At 57.9% G+C, this 18082-nt stretch overlaps 1 protein-coding gene across 1 annotated transcript; it reads right to left on the minus strand.

Annotated features, from left to right (window-relative positions):
* Window positions 1-447: 447 nt before the first annotated feature.
* ADAMTS8 (ADAM metallopeptidase with thrombospondin type 1 motif 8) lies at window positions 448-17690 on the minus strand. The gene is made up of 9 exons (XM_027444238.3): window positions 16898-17690; window positions 9135-9374; window positions 8821-8953; window positions 8245-8412; window positions 7768-8066; window positions 7103-7286; window positions 6729-6901; window positions 6443-6618; window positions 448-4499 (listed from the first exon to the last, which is right to left on the minus strand). The coding sequence occupies exons 1-9, from the start codon at window positions 17645-17647 to the stop codon at window positions 3767-3769; spliced, it is 2856 nt and encodes a 951-aa protein (XP_027300039.2). The 5' UTR covers window positions 17648-17690; the 3' UTR covers window positions 448-3766.
* Between the last annotated feature and the right edge of the window lie 392 nt (window positions 17691-18082).

Genomic DNA, 18082 nt, shown 5'->3' on the forward strand with positions numbered 1-18082 from the left:
TCCAACAAAATAGCTGGCAGGTCTGCGCCGCCACGTGCCAGGTTTCAGCAGCCCTGCGTTTCGGAGGACAGCACTGCACATAGAGAAACAGCACCGAGGTCCCACTGCAGTGCAAAAAGGGAAGGAGCCAGCAACCCTCCTGTTTTAGCCCGAGGCTGTGTTTCCTCCCGGTAAGCAGCAGAATTGGCTGTGTGTACATAAGCACAGAGAGGAGGTGGCTGCTCAGAGCAGGCTGCAAAACAGAGGACGACTGAAACTTCTGGGGAAGCGTTCTTGCTCCCTGGGTTTTGTCAGCTCCGTCACATGTTGTTTTGGTTCAGCATCTTAGAGCTGAATTAACTGTTTATTTAAAGCGGAGTAAGCTACTGGAAAGGGAGATTTAAATATTGCTTTTGGGACGGAGACAGAAAACATCCTGCGAAAAGCGTTAAAAAAAATGCAAAAAGGTGATTGGCAGGAAATCCTTTATTGAAGAGGTAAAGGCAGAGTCACAAACAGACTTGTTCTCAAAGTCAAAAACACAGAAAAAAAGATAAAATCAGAAAACGATATTTTTATTTTTTTTTTTCCCCTTGCAGCCGAAGTCCCGAGCTCACTTCTGTGGGATTTGTTCCGCTTGCAAAGCTCGCCCTGATTTGTGCACGCCGGGGGAGCGAGCCCCCAGCCGTGGGGCGCGGCGGCCGCACGCGGAGCGAGACCTCCCCTCTCCTGCGGGTTTCGGAGCGGGGACGTGGGAGCAGCATGATAAAACACAGACAGTCCTTTTTTTTTTTTTTTTTTTTTTTCCTTTTTTTTTCTTCTCCTTTCCAGACAGCTACTGTACAAAACAAAAATTTATAATAAATACCTAACACGAGAGGCTCAGTACGTTGCTACAATCCTTCACTGAAGGGAAACATATATATACACATATATATCCTAATATATAACCTCTTGGACTTAATCAGCGTAAAGGCTACGTGTTTCTACGGGAAGGCAGGACGGGAACAGCACGTGCCAGACCCCACACCTCACCCAGACCCCGCACCCCAGCCCCAGGCAGGGCCCCATCAGCATCCTGGCTGGAAAAGCAAGGGAAAGATCAAAAATGGGTGCGTTTTGATTAAATCTGGGTGCATTTTCTGCAAGGAGCCTCCTGCCCTTGCACGGATGTGCACCTTCAGCCACGCTCCTGCGGTTGCTCCTTTGACATCCTGGGGAGGTGCCAGGGGAAAAAGGGCACGGTGTGGGATTTGCCTGCAGCACGGAGGGGTTTTTGCATAGGGGAAGCTCTGGCTAAGAGGCTGCACAGCTAATATGAGAAGCTGGAAGAGGCCCTTGGCGTGCAAGACTCCTGTGCAGGGCTGATAAATACGGACGTTTTCCTTGGCACCGTCTCAGGCTGAAATTTCTGACCCATCCTAAATGGATGCTGGTTACAACGCTGGAGAGGAAACACATGCTCGCCTTTGAGCTGAAACCCTCTCAGATGCAAAGGGGAAAAGAAAATAACCCAGCAAGGCTACATGACTTTAGCATCCAGCTATTTGTTAGAGCGAGAGGCCTTAAATTCCTGGAGATTAATTAGCAGACAGAGAACATTGCCCGAAGGTAGGTCTGAACTGCAGCCCAAGCAGCTCTGCATCCAAACTCCGCAGCTGGCCTTTGTTTTTTCTTTTCTAAAAAAGAGCCAAGCCCAAACCCTCAGCCCTCTGCTCCCTGCTTATACGCCCCATGGCTTTGAGAGGGGTCAGCCACCGAAGGGGTGAACGTCCCTGCTTTCAGATCCTAGGGTAGGGGACGGGCTTCTGGCCGGCGGCTCAGCCCCTGGTGCCATCCTGCATGGTGGGCACAGCACCAGGGAAGGTTTCACACCAGCTTAGATGAACTCCCTGCTCCAAACCCAGAGGTCAATGTCGACTAAAAAATCCTCAGCCCTCTCCCTGCTCCCGCAGAGCTTCAGCACAGCGTCACATCCCCGCACCATGAATAACACCGGAGCCTCCTCGCAGACAACACAGGCTGTCTGCTAGGAAAGGGGGCAAAAAGAATTTCTCCCAAAGGCACAGTTTGCCAGGTGGACCTGCCATTCGGTCACCTCCAAGCTGGTGACAATATCTTACCACCCCCCCAGCCCCTCTTGCAGAAGCGCCCTCTCGTTTTGCAGCAGTATTTATTCCCCGTGCTCAGAGCGGCTCCTGGACAAAAAGCAGCTCCACGAGGCCGCTTCGTTTTGCAGATGGGGAAAGACAGATGTAGTGAATCCAAGTCCTCCTGCTGCTGCCAGCCAGCAGGAGCAAAGCCGGGTGTTTTTGCTGCGGGGACGTGCCGCTCTCCTCAATCCAGGTTGGGGTTTCCAGCCCTTTTCTCCCTCTCCCCTCTGCCATGGGAAAAAGGCAGACAGGAGAGGCCATTCCCCCAGGAATTCAAGGGGGAGACGCATGCCTGGCCGTCCGCAGGGAAGCAGCGAGGGGCACAGAGAGAGGAGCCTCTGGACGCCGAGACATCCACTCACGGCACGATGTCCATGACAAAACATTTGCAGATTCCAGCCCAGCTCCCAAGGCAGCGGCTGCTGCCAACACATGTCCAGCGAGAGGCGACTGCTTCAAAAGGGGAAAGTTCAGCGAGTGAGCAGCATCTGCGCCGCGGCCAGACGGCGTCCGGGCTCGGAGAGGGGGCCCAGCCGGTCCCTGCTGGGCAGGAGGAGCTCCAGCCCTGCGAGGCTCTGTTTCAGACCTTTCAGTCCCAAATTAAGCAGGGCTGGAGCCAAACGCTGGATCTGAGCATCCTCATGCACCCCGGGGTTGGGAAATCAGGGTTGAGTAATGGCACCGGTCGCTGCAGTGGGGTGGGAGAGGCTGGGTCTCACTCGGCACCTGCAGGTCCTGGGGATGCTTGGGAAGGGGGGGCTGCAGTGTTGGAGGTGATAAATCCAGCAGGAAGCGTGACGATCCCATAGCCTGGCCTCCCACCTAACGCATGGCCTCAGCTCGGTCCTGCTGCAAGCCAGATGAGCAAATTATCTCTGCAACTAAAAGCACAGCTGATAAAGCGAGCAAGGAGCGCACGGAGCCGAGGAAGACAAGAGAGGGGTGGTGGCACAGCCAAGTGGCCCTTCCAGAGGGGAATGGGGTACAGCAATAGGCATTTCACAGCCAGAGCACTGCAGAAGCTTTAATTAATCCTTGTGGCAACCCTGCAAGTGGGATCGGGTGTAATTAAGCCTTGGTTTTGGAGCTGGGGAAATGGAGGCGTGGAGACGAGAATTCCTGGTGGGGCTGCGGCTCAAGGAACAACCGCGGGTGCTGGGGATGTTTGGAGGCAGAGGTTTGTCACCGCCTGGGTTATAAATCCAGCAGAAGCTGCCACAGCTGATTAGCCCAGCCCTCAGCTCATTCCCTCTTCCAGCCAAACGAGGGAGTTATCTCCAGCTGAAACCACAGCTGATAAAACGCTCCTTGTGCTCAGACACCCACGCTGCTGCATGGCGGGGACAGTGACCTGGCCCGACCCGCGCAGCGGCGCTTTTGGAAAGAAACCCCAAATTTCTCACATCCTAGACCAGCACCACCCACCCCAGCCCTCCTCGACCCGCAGCCCCAGCCAGCCAGAAAGGAAAAAAGAAGCAATTCCTCCTCTTTTTGCCGCCGTTATTCCCCCCTCTGAGGTAGATGCTGATGGAGGGGGATGAACCACGGGGGTACCAGCGGCTATTGTCCTTGAGGGCATCTGTGTCCCTGTCCCTGGGGGTGAGGAGCATCGCCCCGTCCCATCCCGTCCCCACTCAGCACTGTCGCAGCAGGCAGGTGGCAGTGGCCGGTGGTGGCCCCGGGGAGCTGCATTTCTCCGGGGCGATGATGGTGCCGGTGTAGTGGATGCAGGAGGCGTTGCGCGTCCGCACGCCCTCGCCGCACGTCTGGGAGCAGGGGGACCAAGGGCCCAGGCGCCAGAGCGGGCAGGGGACGTCACCGCAGGGCTTGATGTCCTCGGGCTTGAGGGCTCGGTCGCAGGTGGAGGAAGGTTGGCCCTCAACGTCCCGGCAGTCCACCGTCCGCCTCTGCCAGCCCGAGCCGCAGGTCTTGGAGCACTCGGACCAGTCGCCCAGGACCCACTGGGAGGTGAGCATCGGGCGGATGGCGTTGGCCGATTTCTTCTCTTTGCCCTTCTGCTTGCTGAAAGGGACGTCCTTGGGGATGAAGAAGGTGTACTTGACCTTGGGTGGGAAGACCTCGCTGGCGATGGTCAGCAGCTGGACGGTCAGCGGCTCGGGGAGCTGCCGGAAGCTCTGCAGCCTCTCCAAGGTCGTCATGGAGCCGCTGTACTTCAGGATGGTCCCCTTGACGAGGATGTCCTGCTCCATGGCCGAGATGGCAAAGTCTCCGTTCAGCAGGTACTTGCCCTCCAGGGTCCTCAGGGCCAGGTAGTTCCCGTCGTGACGGACCCCGCGGTGGCTGCGCTGCTTGATGTCGATGTTGGTGGCCCCAGCGGGGATGGTGACGATGTCGTTGTAGCCGTACCTGCGTGGGGCAAAGGGACACGGTTATTTTCCTGGGCCTGTCGAGAGGAGGCCCACACAGGGGATAACATTTTCCAAGAGGGATCAGGGCTCTGAAGCCGCCTCTCAGTATCCCAGAGCGCTGCGGCTGTGCCAGATGTGCGCCAGGCTGGAAGAAATCCCTAAATTACATGCAAAAATGAGCAACGCAATCAAACGAATTATCACAGTGATCAGCCTCGGGAGGAAATTCCGGTTACTTTCACGCTACCCTCACTCCCTTTCATTTGAAACAGCCGCAGCATTTGGCACAAAAAGCCCAGATGTGCCCCGTGACTTTGTCACTGCTGAGGGCGCAGCAGGGCAGGGGAGAGGTGGGCGCATCGCAGGGTCTGGGGGCCAGACGTTGCTGCTGAGAACAGGAGCCAAGCAGTTAAAAGCACAGCCATCTCGGGCTGCAGATGGCTTGTTGTGAACTGGAAAGACTTTTCTAGAAGGCAGCAAGAACCAGGGCAGCAAAAAATACCCGTGCCAGTGCCTGCTGTGCTCTAACACCGCCTGGCAGCTGTGCCAAAAGTGCCACCCCGTGCCACGGGGCCAGCAGGGGTCTCGTGTGCACTCCCCAGGTTGGTGCTGCGGTTGGTAATTACAGTCGGAGTATTTTGGAGCAAAGCCTTCGGGTCAAACCCTGCTCTCAGTCGCCCTGGCCTCCACAACCCTGATCTTAATGGGATCTCTTCTTGGCCGTACTACCACGCTAATCTCTCCTTAGTCAACCACAAACAATTCATAGGAGAATGGAAGCTCCATTCATCTGGCTCCCTGGAAGGAAACCATTTAGGAAATCTAATTTGACTGAGTGAGTCACCTCGCCACATGGAATGGGATGTGCTGGGCTTTTGTTGCTATCTGTTCAGCAAAGCCTCCGTGGGACACATTAACTCCAGCTCCTGACAAAGCATCTTGGGCGAGGGAAGCAGCTGCCTCGAAGCCCACGTCCTGGGACCAAACCTCACCCCAAGCCAGGGAGAAATTGTTGAGCTATTTATATCCTGAATCAACCCTCAAAATGTGTCTCAAACAGGCTCCCTGCACTGCGGAGTGATTCCTATTGTAAACTCCTCAGGGCGATGACTTTATTCCCAGATGGGGTGTCAGCACCAGCTCTGGTTTTAGGAAATAAGCTCCCCCTGCAGAATGCTGCCCCAAAGGAAAGGCAGCGAAGCCCTGGGGTCTGGGGATGAGCTCAGCCTGCATCTGCAGGGCTGCAAACCCCGTTGGCTCCTTAGGTCTGCAGATGCAGCCTGCAGCTGGGTGCAACGCTACGGGTGCAGAGAGCAAAACATCTTTACATAGCTTTGGAGGATTCCCAATAATCCTGGTCCAGCAACAGAATGGAAGAAAGATTTCCTAAACCTCATGCTGTTTCCCAGCAGTGAGAGGCAGAAACAGGCCCACTCTGGTTTTGCTGCTTGAGAGCAAAATGCTCAAAGCCCAAAATATCCAATTTACCCTTCTGCATCGCGGCAGCTTCCAGAGCCAGCACCATAAGGCTGGTCCCATACAGCACCCCCTGCTCCATGCAGAGACACCCCCAGAACCAGGAGTGGGGACCAGGGGTAGGGGCAGGGGATCCACGCAGGAGCCTGGCCATGGAAACGCTGCCTTGGCTCTTTGATAAGCCCGGGCCTGGTCTCGTTTCCTCTGTGGCGAGCGTAGGAAGCGCTTACGCAGACGCTGGGCTTTTGTGAACATCTGCCCAGTGCTCCGGGGCTGGCTGCGAGGGATGGAGCGAGCAAAGCTCCCCGGCCAGATGTTGCTGGGTCAGGAGCTCTGCGGAGCGAGAGCAGCTTTTCCAATCGCAGCCTCGAGAGGAACAAACGCGTCTCTGCTCCCTTCCGACGGCCTGGCGCTGCTCTTCTCCCCCAGCCCCTCTCTGCAGACCCGCTCTCCCCTGAGCCTTACTTGGATCTGTTGAGCGAGCCGGATATTTTCCTGCAAGTCGAGCCATTGCCGCCGCACACCCCGCATTTGTCCAGCTTTTTGGAGGACCCGACGATGTGATCGCAGCCGGCCTTGATGCACTGCCCGTGCACGCAGATGGAGAGGGTCTCCGGACCACACAGCGTCCCGTCGATCACCTGGGGAAAAAAGGGCAATGAGGGGCAGTCAGGGCACGGCTGCCTGCAGGGATTTGCTCTGACTCAGGGTAGGGATGGGCGTTGGGATTTGCCATCACGAGACACCTTACTTTGGCCTCAAAGACTTTAAATTCGCTCCTCCCCCTGGCTCGGCAAAAGAGCTTGCAGCGGTCCCGGGGGGACACCCCGGCGTACTTGGGGACCCACTCCAGCCGGTTCCCATCCAGGTCGGTGAAGTTGTAGCTGTTGTACTTCTCGCACTGCTGCTCCCGAAAGCTCTTGCCTGGAAGGAGAGGCAAAAACGTGACCCCAAAGCCCCAGGCTGGGAGGCAGGAACCACCATCCTCCTCTGCCATCGCGGAGACGCAGGAGAGACCTGAGGATGGTGGGCGCACAGCTGCAGCAGCCAGCTTTTGCCCAAAACTGCCTCTGATGGACTGCAGAGAAAAGGAGAGGGGAGCGGATGAGCTGCCAGGTGGCTTACCATCCTGCGGGCACTCGTCGGTGTGACACGACTGGTAGCGGGTGCGCTGCCCCTCGCAGTACCTGCCGCCGTGCTGGGGCCGGGGGTGGTCGCAGTGGCGGTGGGAGAACTGCACGCCGCCACCACACGTCCTCGAGCAGGGCCCCCAGGGGCTCCACGGGCCCCAGTCGCCATCCACCGCCGGCTGCAAGAGGCCACAAGGGGCTGAGAGGGTGGAGGAGGCACAAAAATTCCCCCCGTCCGCCCCCAGCTCCTCTCCCCGTGCCGCTAAGCGGGGCCCTGGTCCAGCAAAGCACTTAAGCACATGCTTTGCGTGAAGTTGCTGCCGGCTTCCACGAGTTCGCGTGCTGGAAGTTGGCACTTTGTTGGCTGGCTCAGAAATCGCTGCTAATACCCCCCGGAAAAAAAATAAATAAATCAGTTTAATCAGAGTTAATTGCAGAGCTGCTGGCTGCTCGCTCTGGTTAGGACCAGCCCGGTGAACGCGCAGCAGTGCGCATCTAACACAAACCAGCAAACAGCACAGTGCTGTCGGAGGAGATATCCAAAATATAAACCCAGCAAACCCCAATATGCTCCTGGAGACTGCAGGATGGGGGTTTGGGAACTCCAGAAATCCACATCCCAGCCCTTCAGCCCCACATCCCAATGAACTGTGCCAGTACCTGGGGCTGGAGCGCGTCCTGGGGCAGGCAGGCACCGTCCCAGCACAGCCCGCTGCCCTTGCAGGGGGTGCCGTCGGCCCAGGGCAGGCTGCCGTTCTTGGTGTGGCACAGCGGCTCCCCGGTGCCCATCCTGCACCACAGCTGGGAGCAGATGTCCTCCTCCGTGGTGTTGGGGCAGTGCTGGAAGTCCTTGCCAAAGATCTGCTGGCACTGCTGGTCCAGGCTGTAGAGGGCTCCTTGGCCGGGCAGCTCGGCGGGCAGGGAGAGGGCTTTGGCCGGGGCGTCGAGCAGGCAGTCGCCTGGAAGCAGCAAGGAGGTACAAGAATTAGGCTGGAGATGCATCTTAACACCACGGGTGGCACCGAGAAGGCGACCAGAGCTTCAGCCTGTTGTCTGGTTGAGTTACCTTCACCCCACGAACCCCTCCAGGGCTTGCAAAGAGCCCGAGCAATCAAGGGAGACGCTGCTGAGTCTTACCGTGCCCGCCGTCCAGGAACTCGGTGAGGTACATGGCGCTGCAGGGCGACCACGGCTGGCTCTTGTTCAGGTGGACAAAAAGCGGGGCCATCATGTGGTGCTTGCCGAGGGGCCCGAAGAGCCGCTCGCAGGTCTTGGAGTCGTCGTGGGGCATGCTGAGCACGTGGCCTGGGGAGCAGGAAGCGCCTCTGTGAGTTACCTGCCTCTATTTGCTTCCATAAATCAGGAGCAATAAACAAAATGCTTGCTCGCTGTAACGCAATGATGTATGAAATGTTGGGGAAAACAACCCAAATTAGCAGATCTCTAGGAGCAACACAAGGATGAGAAGCTCCTGGTCCCATGCTGCAGCTCATCACAGCTTAGTTACACCAGACAAACGCACCCATTTCTACCAGCTCTGGCACTTGTAAATATGTTTGCTCACATAAACCGGCCCCTGCTGGTGCCTGAAGCCCCCCCAGTACCACTGCAGGCTTTGCAGCTGGTACCCAGAGTGGAGATGCCAGTGCTGGGCAGAAAACAATAAAAAACACACACACAAAAAATAACAAAACACCAGAGGCTGTGCATTACCCAGTTCATGAGCCAGGGTGTAGGCTGCCTGCAGGCCCTCGTCCTCGATCACCGAGCAGCTTTTGTTGCGGTCACACATGGTGCCAATATCTGCCACCCCCAGCGTGTCGCAGCTCTGGTGTCCGCAGAAATCCTATCAGAAAGCAGCACCAAGAGGGTGAGGACGGGGAAACCCAAAACTCAGCGCCCAGAGAGCACCGACCCCAAAATCTCAGCTCGTCCCCACTGGGAGCTCCATCCCACGCTCTCCTCTCCCTCCAGGGCCACCTCGATGCCTCGTCTCCCCCCAGCCCGTGCCAGGGGTCCCTGCAGACCTGTCTGGTGAGCAGGATGGCGGTGTCGTAGTGCTCGGGGTGCCGGTCGCTCAGGGGATTGAACTGCTGCTGCCAGCTGCAGAAATTGCGCAGGGTGAGGCCGCCGTTGTCGGACACCTCCGGCCCCGCCGCCTCGTCGTCCACCACCAGCACCTTCACCACCACCAGGTTGATGGCGTTCTTCAGGCTGGGGTGCTTGTAGATGCGGGCTGCCATGGACATCAGGGTCAGGACGTGGTTCTGCAGGGAGGGAGAGGGATGGGAAAAGCCCTGGTGAAACCTCACCCGCAGGGGCGCGTGGTGTAGCTCACGTCTGCGCGGGGCGCCTCTTGGTTTTGCTAGGAAATGAGAAATCAGCCCCGTTTATGATGCCTACCACGTCCCTGTGGGGTCATGCGACCACCTGGGCTGGTGGACGAGGCGCTGCCATCCTGGTACACGGCGCTGTGCTCCCTGTGCCAGTGGGAAGGACGCGGCAGGTTACGGGCAGGACGATCCCACCCCGTGGTCATTGCCTTGTCCCCTTCTCCAGCCGCCGTCTGTCACATGCCACCAACCCTTTGCACCCAGGGACGCTTTGGGAAAGCCTCACGTGTCCTCACCAGTGCTCCTGCATATTCCCACGGCATTAACCCTGCCCTCATCTCCCCGGGGCAGGGGCTGCCGTGCGTGCACAGCCGCCGCTGCTGCAAATTTCCCTCCCGCTGCTGCAAAATTCCTGCCTGCGCCGGTCAGCGGGGCCCGAACCCGATGTCCCCAGCCACAAACCACGCTTTCTGCCCATGACACTCGGCCCTATTACTCCTTGAACGTGTTCTCTGGCTGTGGCCCACGCGTCCGAGCCACGTGCGGCTCCTTCCCACCGCGGTCCCTGCTGGTGAATGGGGCTCGCTCCCACCCCGGGGCTTCTCCCAGCAGCATCCCCGGCTCGGCGACCGGGACAGCCGGCGGTTACTTCATATGTCAAGTGCGCCAGCAACGTTTAGGCTGATGTAAACATCTTATCGGAGCATCGACATTCCTCTTCTGCTTGGCACCCGTTCACAGACCCGGAGTCAGGGGAAAAAAATGCGGCTATTACACAACACGCGAGTGTTGGGAAAGAGAAAGTGGCTTCTCCCGGCCCCAGACGGGTCGCCCTGCCACGGCACCGCCAGCCCACGGAGCCGGCGGGAGCCCCTCATGTGTGACTCATGTCCCGGGCCAAAACACGCAGTGAATGTCACGGAGAAGTCACCACCGAGGCCAGAAACGCAGACGAGGTCCCTGCGAGTGCAGCCACTTGCTCCAGGGGACGGGGGGATTGTTTGTCCCGTGGGGAAGTCCATTGGGAACCTACCTAAAAATAGCACAAAGCCTTCCTAAAATTACCCCTGGGAGGACCTAGGAGGATGCTCTGCAGGTCCACAGCCTCCCGTTTCCTTTGCATCCAGAGTGCTCCTGCGCAACCAGGCGGCATCGCCACCCATTGAGAGGATGATACAGGAAAAAGGGGCAACTTTTTCCCAACAGCACTGCAGGGAGGTTTTCTCTCTGTGGTGGTCTTAAGGTCGATACGTGCACCACAAAACATGCCTGGGACACAGAAGCTAACCTTAATGCCATCGTTCCTGCTCAAGCACTCTAAGAGGTGTGAAAAATCATGGGATCATCCAGCACCTTGAAGCAAGTCCTGCCCCGTCCCTGTCCATCCCCTTCCAGGTTTCTCACCAGTCTGTATTTTTTACCCGGGAGCTCTCAGAGCCCTAGGATATGACTGTGGGGCTATGCCCAGCCAAGAAACTATTCCAGCAGTGGGAATGTGGGGGCTTGGAAAACATCCTTCTGCCTGCCCTCCATCTGCAAACGGCAGAAAGAGCTGGAAAGATGGAAAGTGAACCAAACAAACGGCTATTTAGCACAGATTAAAAGGTCAAATTCACTTGTTCCACCATCTGGTGTCTATTTATACCCGTCCTTGGACCGTGCAGGAGCTCGCTGGGTTTCGGGTGGCCCAATGCAGGACCCCAACTGCTCCGGGGAGAGCAGCAGCCCACCTGCATCCCTCCTTGCTTTGGCCAAGGGCTCGGAGCTGGGGCTAAAAATGAGGTATGGAGTCCCCAGAGCTCAGGAGAGGCCGACTTTGCTCTTTCGGCCAACAATTGACTGCAGATGAGTTGAATCCCGCTCCTCGCATCCTCCCTGTGCCTTTGCAAGGAGGCTGGATGAGCCACCTAGGAGGGAACACAGCTCGTGGGCTGATTTCTGTCTCCTCGCAAGGTGCTGCTGCAATTTCCAGCCAGCGCCCTCAGAGATCATGGCAGGATTTCTGTCCAGCTGGTAAATACAGCTGGAAAAACAGTCCCTCGAGGTGCCAGCCCCCGTGGATCGCGGGAGCATCCCTCCTCTGCCCCACTTGCACTGCAGAGGCAGCACAAGGGTCTCTACAGCCTGGCTCATTTTGCTCCCAAGAAGCCCAAATTCAACCATTTTCCCCCCAAAGTGCCCATGCCACAGCTCTGATACTCCTCCTGCTGCAGCACGGCCATTTCCTACCCCAGCCCTGACATTGCCATTTGCTACCCAAGCCCCGAGCAAGCCGCACGTGTGCACCACTGGCACTGCTGCTGTGCCTGGGGAGAAGGAACCCTGCTCGGGCAAACTGCACAGCGGCCACTTTGCAAGGAGAAAAACTATTTATCTAGACCCGTGGGGGACTCGATCCTGGGGGAGACAACGCAGCCCTTACCCAGGCAGCTGCCTGACGTGGTTACAGGTCACGGGACTGCCAGCGGCAAGCAGTACGTGCGGCGAAGAGGCTCAGCAATGAAAAAAATAAATAAGTTGGAGCACAGAGAACTGGAGTGATTGCTTGCAACGTGCCAATGCCGAAGGATTGCGCTTTCTGATACAGGCTCTTGCAAAATCTCTACTTACGTTCATCTTCAAAGGAAGCACTTGGAAGCTGAAGTCTGCAGAGATCCCCAAACTGTTTTTAAAAATTATCGTTTTTTTTTTTTTTTCTTTTTGGGGGGGGGTACGACTGGGGGGAGGAGAAACCAGGCTTAGACCGACACTATTGCTGTGGTATGTGCACGATGATCTAATGTCGTGGTCCCACCCAGTGCAGGAGGATGGCAGGGTGCAGCCCCCGGCACGGCTCGCCTCCCCCCACACGCTCCCCAGCTCGTGCTGGGGAAAAACACCCGCAGAGACTAACTGTGCTTGACCTGCTCTGGGGCTGTAGGTTTGTTTGTTTGTTCATAAAGTTGCCTTTTTTTTTTTTTTTTTTTCCTCCTCCCCTCCCTTCTCCCTAGAAGCCAGCGTTTCTGCAGGGGGAGAGAAGAAAAACGCCGAGATTTCTGGAGAGCGGACAGATGGAAGGAAGAAAACACAGGGTCAGATGCGAGGGCTGCCCAGCTTTCGAAAACAACTGGTGAAAACACATCTCAGCCTGCCTCCCAAAACATCTGCCTGGGTGCCCTGGAAAATCAGTGGTGGCAGCCAAGTGAAATGGGGGCTGAGCTGGGGATGAGGGGGGCACCCACACCCCAGCTGCGCCTGGTTGCCCCATCCCTGTCCCACTTCTCCCTTGTTTTTCCTCCTCTCCCACCCGTTTTTCCCCTCCTTACTGGATATTTGGGGCTGTCCCGTGAGAGAAGCAGCTGTCCCTTGTCAGGCTGGGGACACGGAGGCACGGCAGCACCGCTGCATGGGCCAGCAAAGAGCAAACTGTGTCCCCGAGGGGTTGCGGGGGGCAGCCTGCGAACAGGGCTCCTTTTGCACCGTGCCTTTCATACCAAAGCCCTTTATAATCGGCACTCAGCAGCAGGGCTGAGGCTCGGCAGCTGTTTAACATTACGAGGAGGAGGCAGGCGGAGAAGAGCAGCACATCTGCCAAGGGGATGCTCGGGGGGCGCGCTCCTCCTGCCCCGCGCAGCCGTGTGCCAGGGATCCTCCAGCCCCTTGCACCTGGGTCTGGGGAAATGCAGGCGGTGCTGGTGGATGGCAGGATTGGTGCAGGTTGCTTTTTGCTTTGCAAAAATCCCTGTTAATCCCATCCCTTGGGATCGGCTCAGGAGGGGTCGGCTTCTTTTGTCAAGGGATTAAGCGAGCTCCAAGGCTCAAGCTGCAAAGTATCATAAGCAAGCTTAAGAGCTGGACACGAGGGAAACTGAGGCTTGGGGTGGCTTTGGCTTTACCTCTGGGTCACTCTGACGGCTGGCCTGAGCACCAGGGGTGGCAGCAGGACCCTGGCTGTGCCTGGGTGCAGGTCAGAGGTGCCCCATGCCATGCACGGGGCCACACACTCCAGCGCCCGGCTGGTCTTACAGGGGAGGAATTGCAACAGCACTCCTAATACCTCATAAATCTGCCTGGAAAAACCACAAAAGTCAGCAGAGGAATCCCAGCTTAATCAGCCCAACCTCATTTTGCTGTGGTCCTCGGTCGCTGCCTTCACGTGCCAGCTCTTGGAGGCAATGGATACGGGCTCCTTGCATCAACGAAGAGGGAAAGAAAAGCAGAGAGCAGCCATCCCGTCTGCTGAGGAAGGCTTGGAAACGCGTCTCATCCCTGGTCTCTTGGGGGCAGAAATCCCACTGCAGTGATCTCATTCTGCTGCCAACTGGCTGGGGATGTTGCAGCCAGTTTCCGTGGCTGCCTGCTGCTTTTGGGGTTGCAGACAGATCTGGGGCATTGCTGAGCACTGCTCCAAGTGCAGCCTGTGTGGTGTGCAGCCTTCAGCACGTCAGAGGAATTAAGCCCTGCACCATCTCCTGCCTCAGTTTTCCATAATAAAGAACCCCTTAATTCTGCTAGGGATACACAGTCCTCCCCCCTTCAGAAATTATCTTGGGTTCTCTGCATGAAAACCCAAAGAATAATTTCTGCATCCATCCTGGGGCCTTGCATCCATCTCTATATAGGGGAGCACTTTCTGTTCACCACAACTCACATCCCACAAAGTCCTCCACGACCTGCTGGGTGCTCACAGGTGGTAGAGCCCAGCACTGCCCTGCTGCTGATGCCCCTCAGACCCCCTATCTCCTGCAGTCATCAACCCAGAAGGAGGATTAAATCCCCAAATCCCAGGCCTGGTTTTGCTCTCACTTCATAATTTCCTCCCGGTTTACATGAGCATTGATGGAAGCAGAATTAAGCTCTTGTTATCTAAATTGGGTTAACAGCTGAATTATAATGGCTCAATCCATGGCACAGATTGATTAAAAATAAATCACTAATAGCATTTCCCTAATAACAGCATGACATTGATTATAATTTGCAATGCTTGAATGCATCTCATGGTGACTATCTTCTGCTTGATCTCTTGCAGCTTATGCAAGAAAGTAACTGGGAATACAAACAATGCTTGTGGCCTTTAATAAATATTTAGTAATTAAAGTGTGGTTACGGGAAGAAAAGTCACTATGTAAATATGGCTTCTTCTGACTCAACATCGCAGCTGCCTGGGCATCTCCTTGAGAGCTCACTGGCACAAGGGAGCCATCAGTTTTTTGGCTCCCAAAACCTAGGTCCTTAGGGAGAAGCAAGCAGGCTATTGGGTCTCTGAGTTGGGAACTTCTCCCTGTATTTGTGTCGCTGAGATCAAAAGACAGAAATAGAGCAGGTGTTTGTTGGCTGCTTTTTACTGCTACACTTGGAGGGGAAAATGCTCTAAGTGCAGAAGCTGCCACAAGAGCTGGCTGAAGTTTTCTCCCAAGTACTTAAATTGCCCTGTTCATCCTAAGTGAGATCTCTAAAAGCTTGCTTTCCATCAGGAAACACCCTGAGAGATGCTGCAAAGATACCCCTCTTCGGGACAAAGAGGAGACAGCAAAATAGGAGCCGAGCAGACCAGAAACTAATTATTAAGGTAATTAAGGGGGGAGCTGCCATGCATCTGCCCTGCAGCATCGCTCATGCTCCAGGGCTCTCCCAGCAAAGACAGGGCTCGGTTCCAGCATTTCAGCCCCTTGCAGCTCAGCAGCCTTCTGCCTTCAAGATCTACCATGGCAGTGATGTGCCCACAGGGCTGTTATTTTTTCCCCACCTCAAGCTGGGCATTATCAGGATTCCCACCCAAAAATCTATCAGCTTAGCTGTAGCGGGTTGCAGACCCCTGGGTGCTGCTTTAAAATCTTCCTGTGCCCACCTAGCTACAGAAGGAAGATGCAAAATGTTATTTTTCCTGTCCTTGTGGGGGATCTGGGACCAGTTTCATACTACTGGGAGTCATTTGCACTACCATTTATTTGCCTGTTGCTTAAAGGTTCAGGTTACTCCACTGCAAAACTGTTCTGCCTGCTGAAAGCTCGGGGGAGCTGTCTCCAAGTGCAGCATCCATTGCTCCTTAATCCCCTGCTATCTGCAGACTGAGCCCTCTGGAGTTTCTGCCGGCCCAGCTCGGGGCTATGTGAGCAAAAGCAAGCAAAGAGCAAAGCCTGAGTGATGCTGAACACCCGGAACAACAGCTGAAATCAGCTGGAGCACCAGGGCTCAGCATTTCTCAAGGTCAGGCACTGCCTGAGCAGGGCTGGAATTAAAACACTGCTTTATTAGGAGTGGAGAAGCTGGAGGAAGCCAGCAGAAAAAAGGACAAAGCGGGCAGAAGTGGCAAAGCCACGCTGCCAAAGTGCAGGTTTCAGGCACCCACACCAAGCTCTCCTCCACCAGCCCTGCACCCTGCCAGCCACAGCACAGGACGAGCACTTTCGGTGCACGCCTGTCTCTTGCAAAGCCCTGGGGATTTCAGACTGTGCCAGCCCAGATTTGGACCCGGGGACCCAAACAAACCTTCCCTGCCAGGAGCAGGGCAGCACGTGCAGGGAAGCGGGGTGCAGCACAGGACAACGCTTGGGAAAATTTCCCCCACGCAAGACCTGGGGAAACTGAGGCACTGGGAGGAGGTCCCCAAAAATCAGCAACCAGTGTTGCCGAGAGCCCCTCTGCGATGGGAAGTGCACACCAGACCCGAGGGATTAGCCCTGTCCTTATCACATCTGCAGTTGCACTGGCGTTTCCTGGGCTCCAGCTCCCCGGCACCAGGGGGCCACGTCCCCACCCCGTCCCGCTGCGGGGGTCTCTGCGTTTCCTGGCTGGGGGCAGCGTGTCCAGGCAGGGAATGCTTCTGGCAGCGGTGGCGTGGGGAAAAAGCAGCGCTGTGCATCTGCTGGGCTGCTAACAGGTGGCTCGGGAGCGGGGCTGTTACCGTGCCATTTGCTGCCCAGCCCGTTGCAGCACAGCTCTGTCCCTACAGAGAGAAGTGGGGACACTGGGCACGAGGGACACTGCAGTGTGCAGCCTGGGCAGATGCATGGGGTGGGTGCCGGCTCTGGAAAGGGTCCCCAACACCAGCTGAACTCCCCTGCAGCCTTTGCCCAGGGACTTTTGGCTCCTACAGAGCAAGCAAGGGTGGGGACGGAGCGCAGGTCCCCAGCCCACCGCCAGCAGTCCCTGCCTGTCCCTGCCCCACCAGGCTCCGGGGTGGGAGGGGGCCACCCCTTGCTGGCTCCAGACCCCCCGAGGACCCCGGGGTGCAGCACCGGGTGGGGGGCACACGGGCTCCCCGCCGTGCTGGGCTCCCCTCCGTGCCTTGGCAGCAACAGGGGGGCGAGTGGGAGCGGGACATGGCACGGGTGGGGACACCGGGGAGCGATGAGGGGCTGGGGGGGGGGACAGAGGGATGGGGACAGGAGGGAAGGGGAGGTGGTGGGGATGGAGAAGGGAAGGGTCACAGCGGGATGGGGCCGGGGATGGGGCGGGGGGCCAGCTCCAGCCCTTACCTCCACGTCCTCCCCGTAGAAGCGCACCATGGAGGCGTCGGCCACCAGCAGCGTCTCCACGTAGCGCGCCTCGGACACGAAGCGCCGGGGCCTCCGGAGCGGCTCCGCGGGGCCGGCGGCTGCCGGGGGCCGGGGCCGGGCCGCCGTCGGGGCGGCCGTCGGGGCGGCGCGGCGCTGGAGGCGGTGCAAGCGGCGCCAGGGAGGGCCGGGAGCGGGCGTCCCGAGCGGCAGCAGCTCGTAGGCCGCCCCGTCGAGCAGGAAGGCGGCGCGGAGCCCGGCGGCCGGCCCGCAGCGGCTGAGCGCGGCGGGGGCATCGGGGCGCCCCTCGACGGTGCCCGAGTAGAAGCAGCCCCGGCGGGGCGAGGCGCGGCCCGGCGGCCTCCGACCTCCTCCCAGGCGCTGCAGGCGGAGGCGAGGGGCGAGGAAGGAGGCGTCGGGCCGGAGGCGAAGCACCACGGCTCGCCCGAAGGCGGCCAGCCGCAGCGCCAGCTGCCCCGACGGGGCGGGCAGGCGGGCGGGCAGCACCGGCTGAGCCTCCCGGGCCGGCGGAGGCTGAGCCTCGCGGGGCGGCGGAGGCAGCGCCCAGGCGTGGCACAGCAGCAGCAGGTGGAGCGGGGCCCGGCCGGCCAGCAGCGCCCGCCGCCCCATGGCCCGGCCCCGCCGGGCTCCCGCTGCCCGGCCCCGCGACGGCTGCTCCGCGGCGGCTGCGGAGCCCGCTGTATTTATACTTTCTCCCCCCGGCTTTGACATAAGAGGTTTATTTTTGATCTCTCGCTGTTCCCCGCTCCCCTCCCCTGCCAGCCAGAGGCTGGGGGAGGAGGAGAAGTGAAAGAGAAAAAAAAAAAAAAAAAAAAAAAAAGAAGAAGAAGCAGAAAAAAAAAAAAAAAAAAAAAAGCACTTTTGGATGGGGTTTGAGGCCAATCAGGCGCCGGGAGCCCCGCCTGCCTCCAAGTGTCAACTCCAGCCTGTTACTCTCCCAGCGTTAACCCCTTCGGCCCAGCCGCTGCCCGCCCGCAGCCGGGGCCTGATCCTGCTCGCCCCAGCAGCAGGGGGTGCAGGGTCCTGTCCCCGCTGGGCTCTTGCAGCCGCTTCTTCCCCCGCCACGGGGCAAATTGCCCCCGAGGGGTGCCAGAGGTGGCCACGTCCTCCCCCCGGTTTTCCTGGGGGTCCCTTCGATTGCTCCTC

The sequence above is a fragment of the Anas platyrhynchos genome, chromosome 25, assembly GCF_047663525.1.
Source record: "Anas platyrhynchos isolate ZD024472 breed Pekin duck chromosome 25, IASCAAS_PekinDuck_T2T, whole genome shotgun sequence".
Lineage (NCBI taxonomy): Eukaryota > Metazoa > Chordata > Aves > Anseriformes > Anatidae > Anas > Anas platyrhynchos.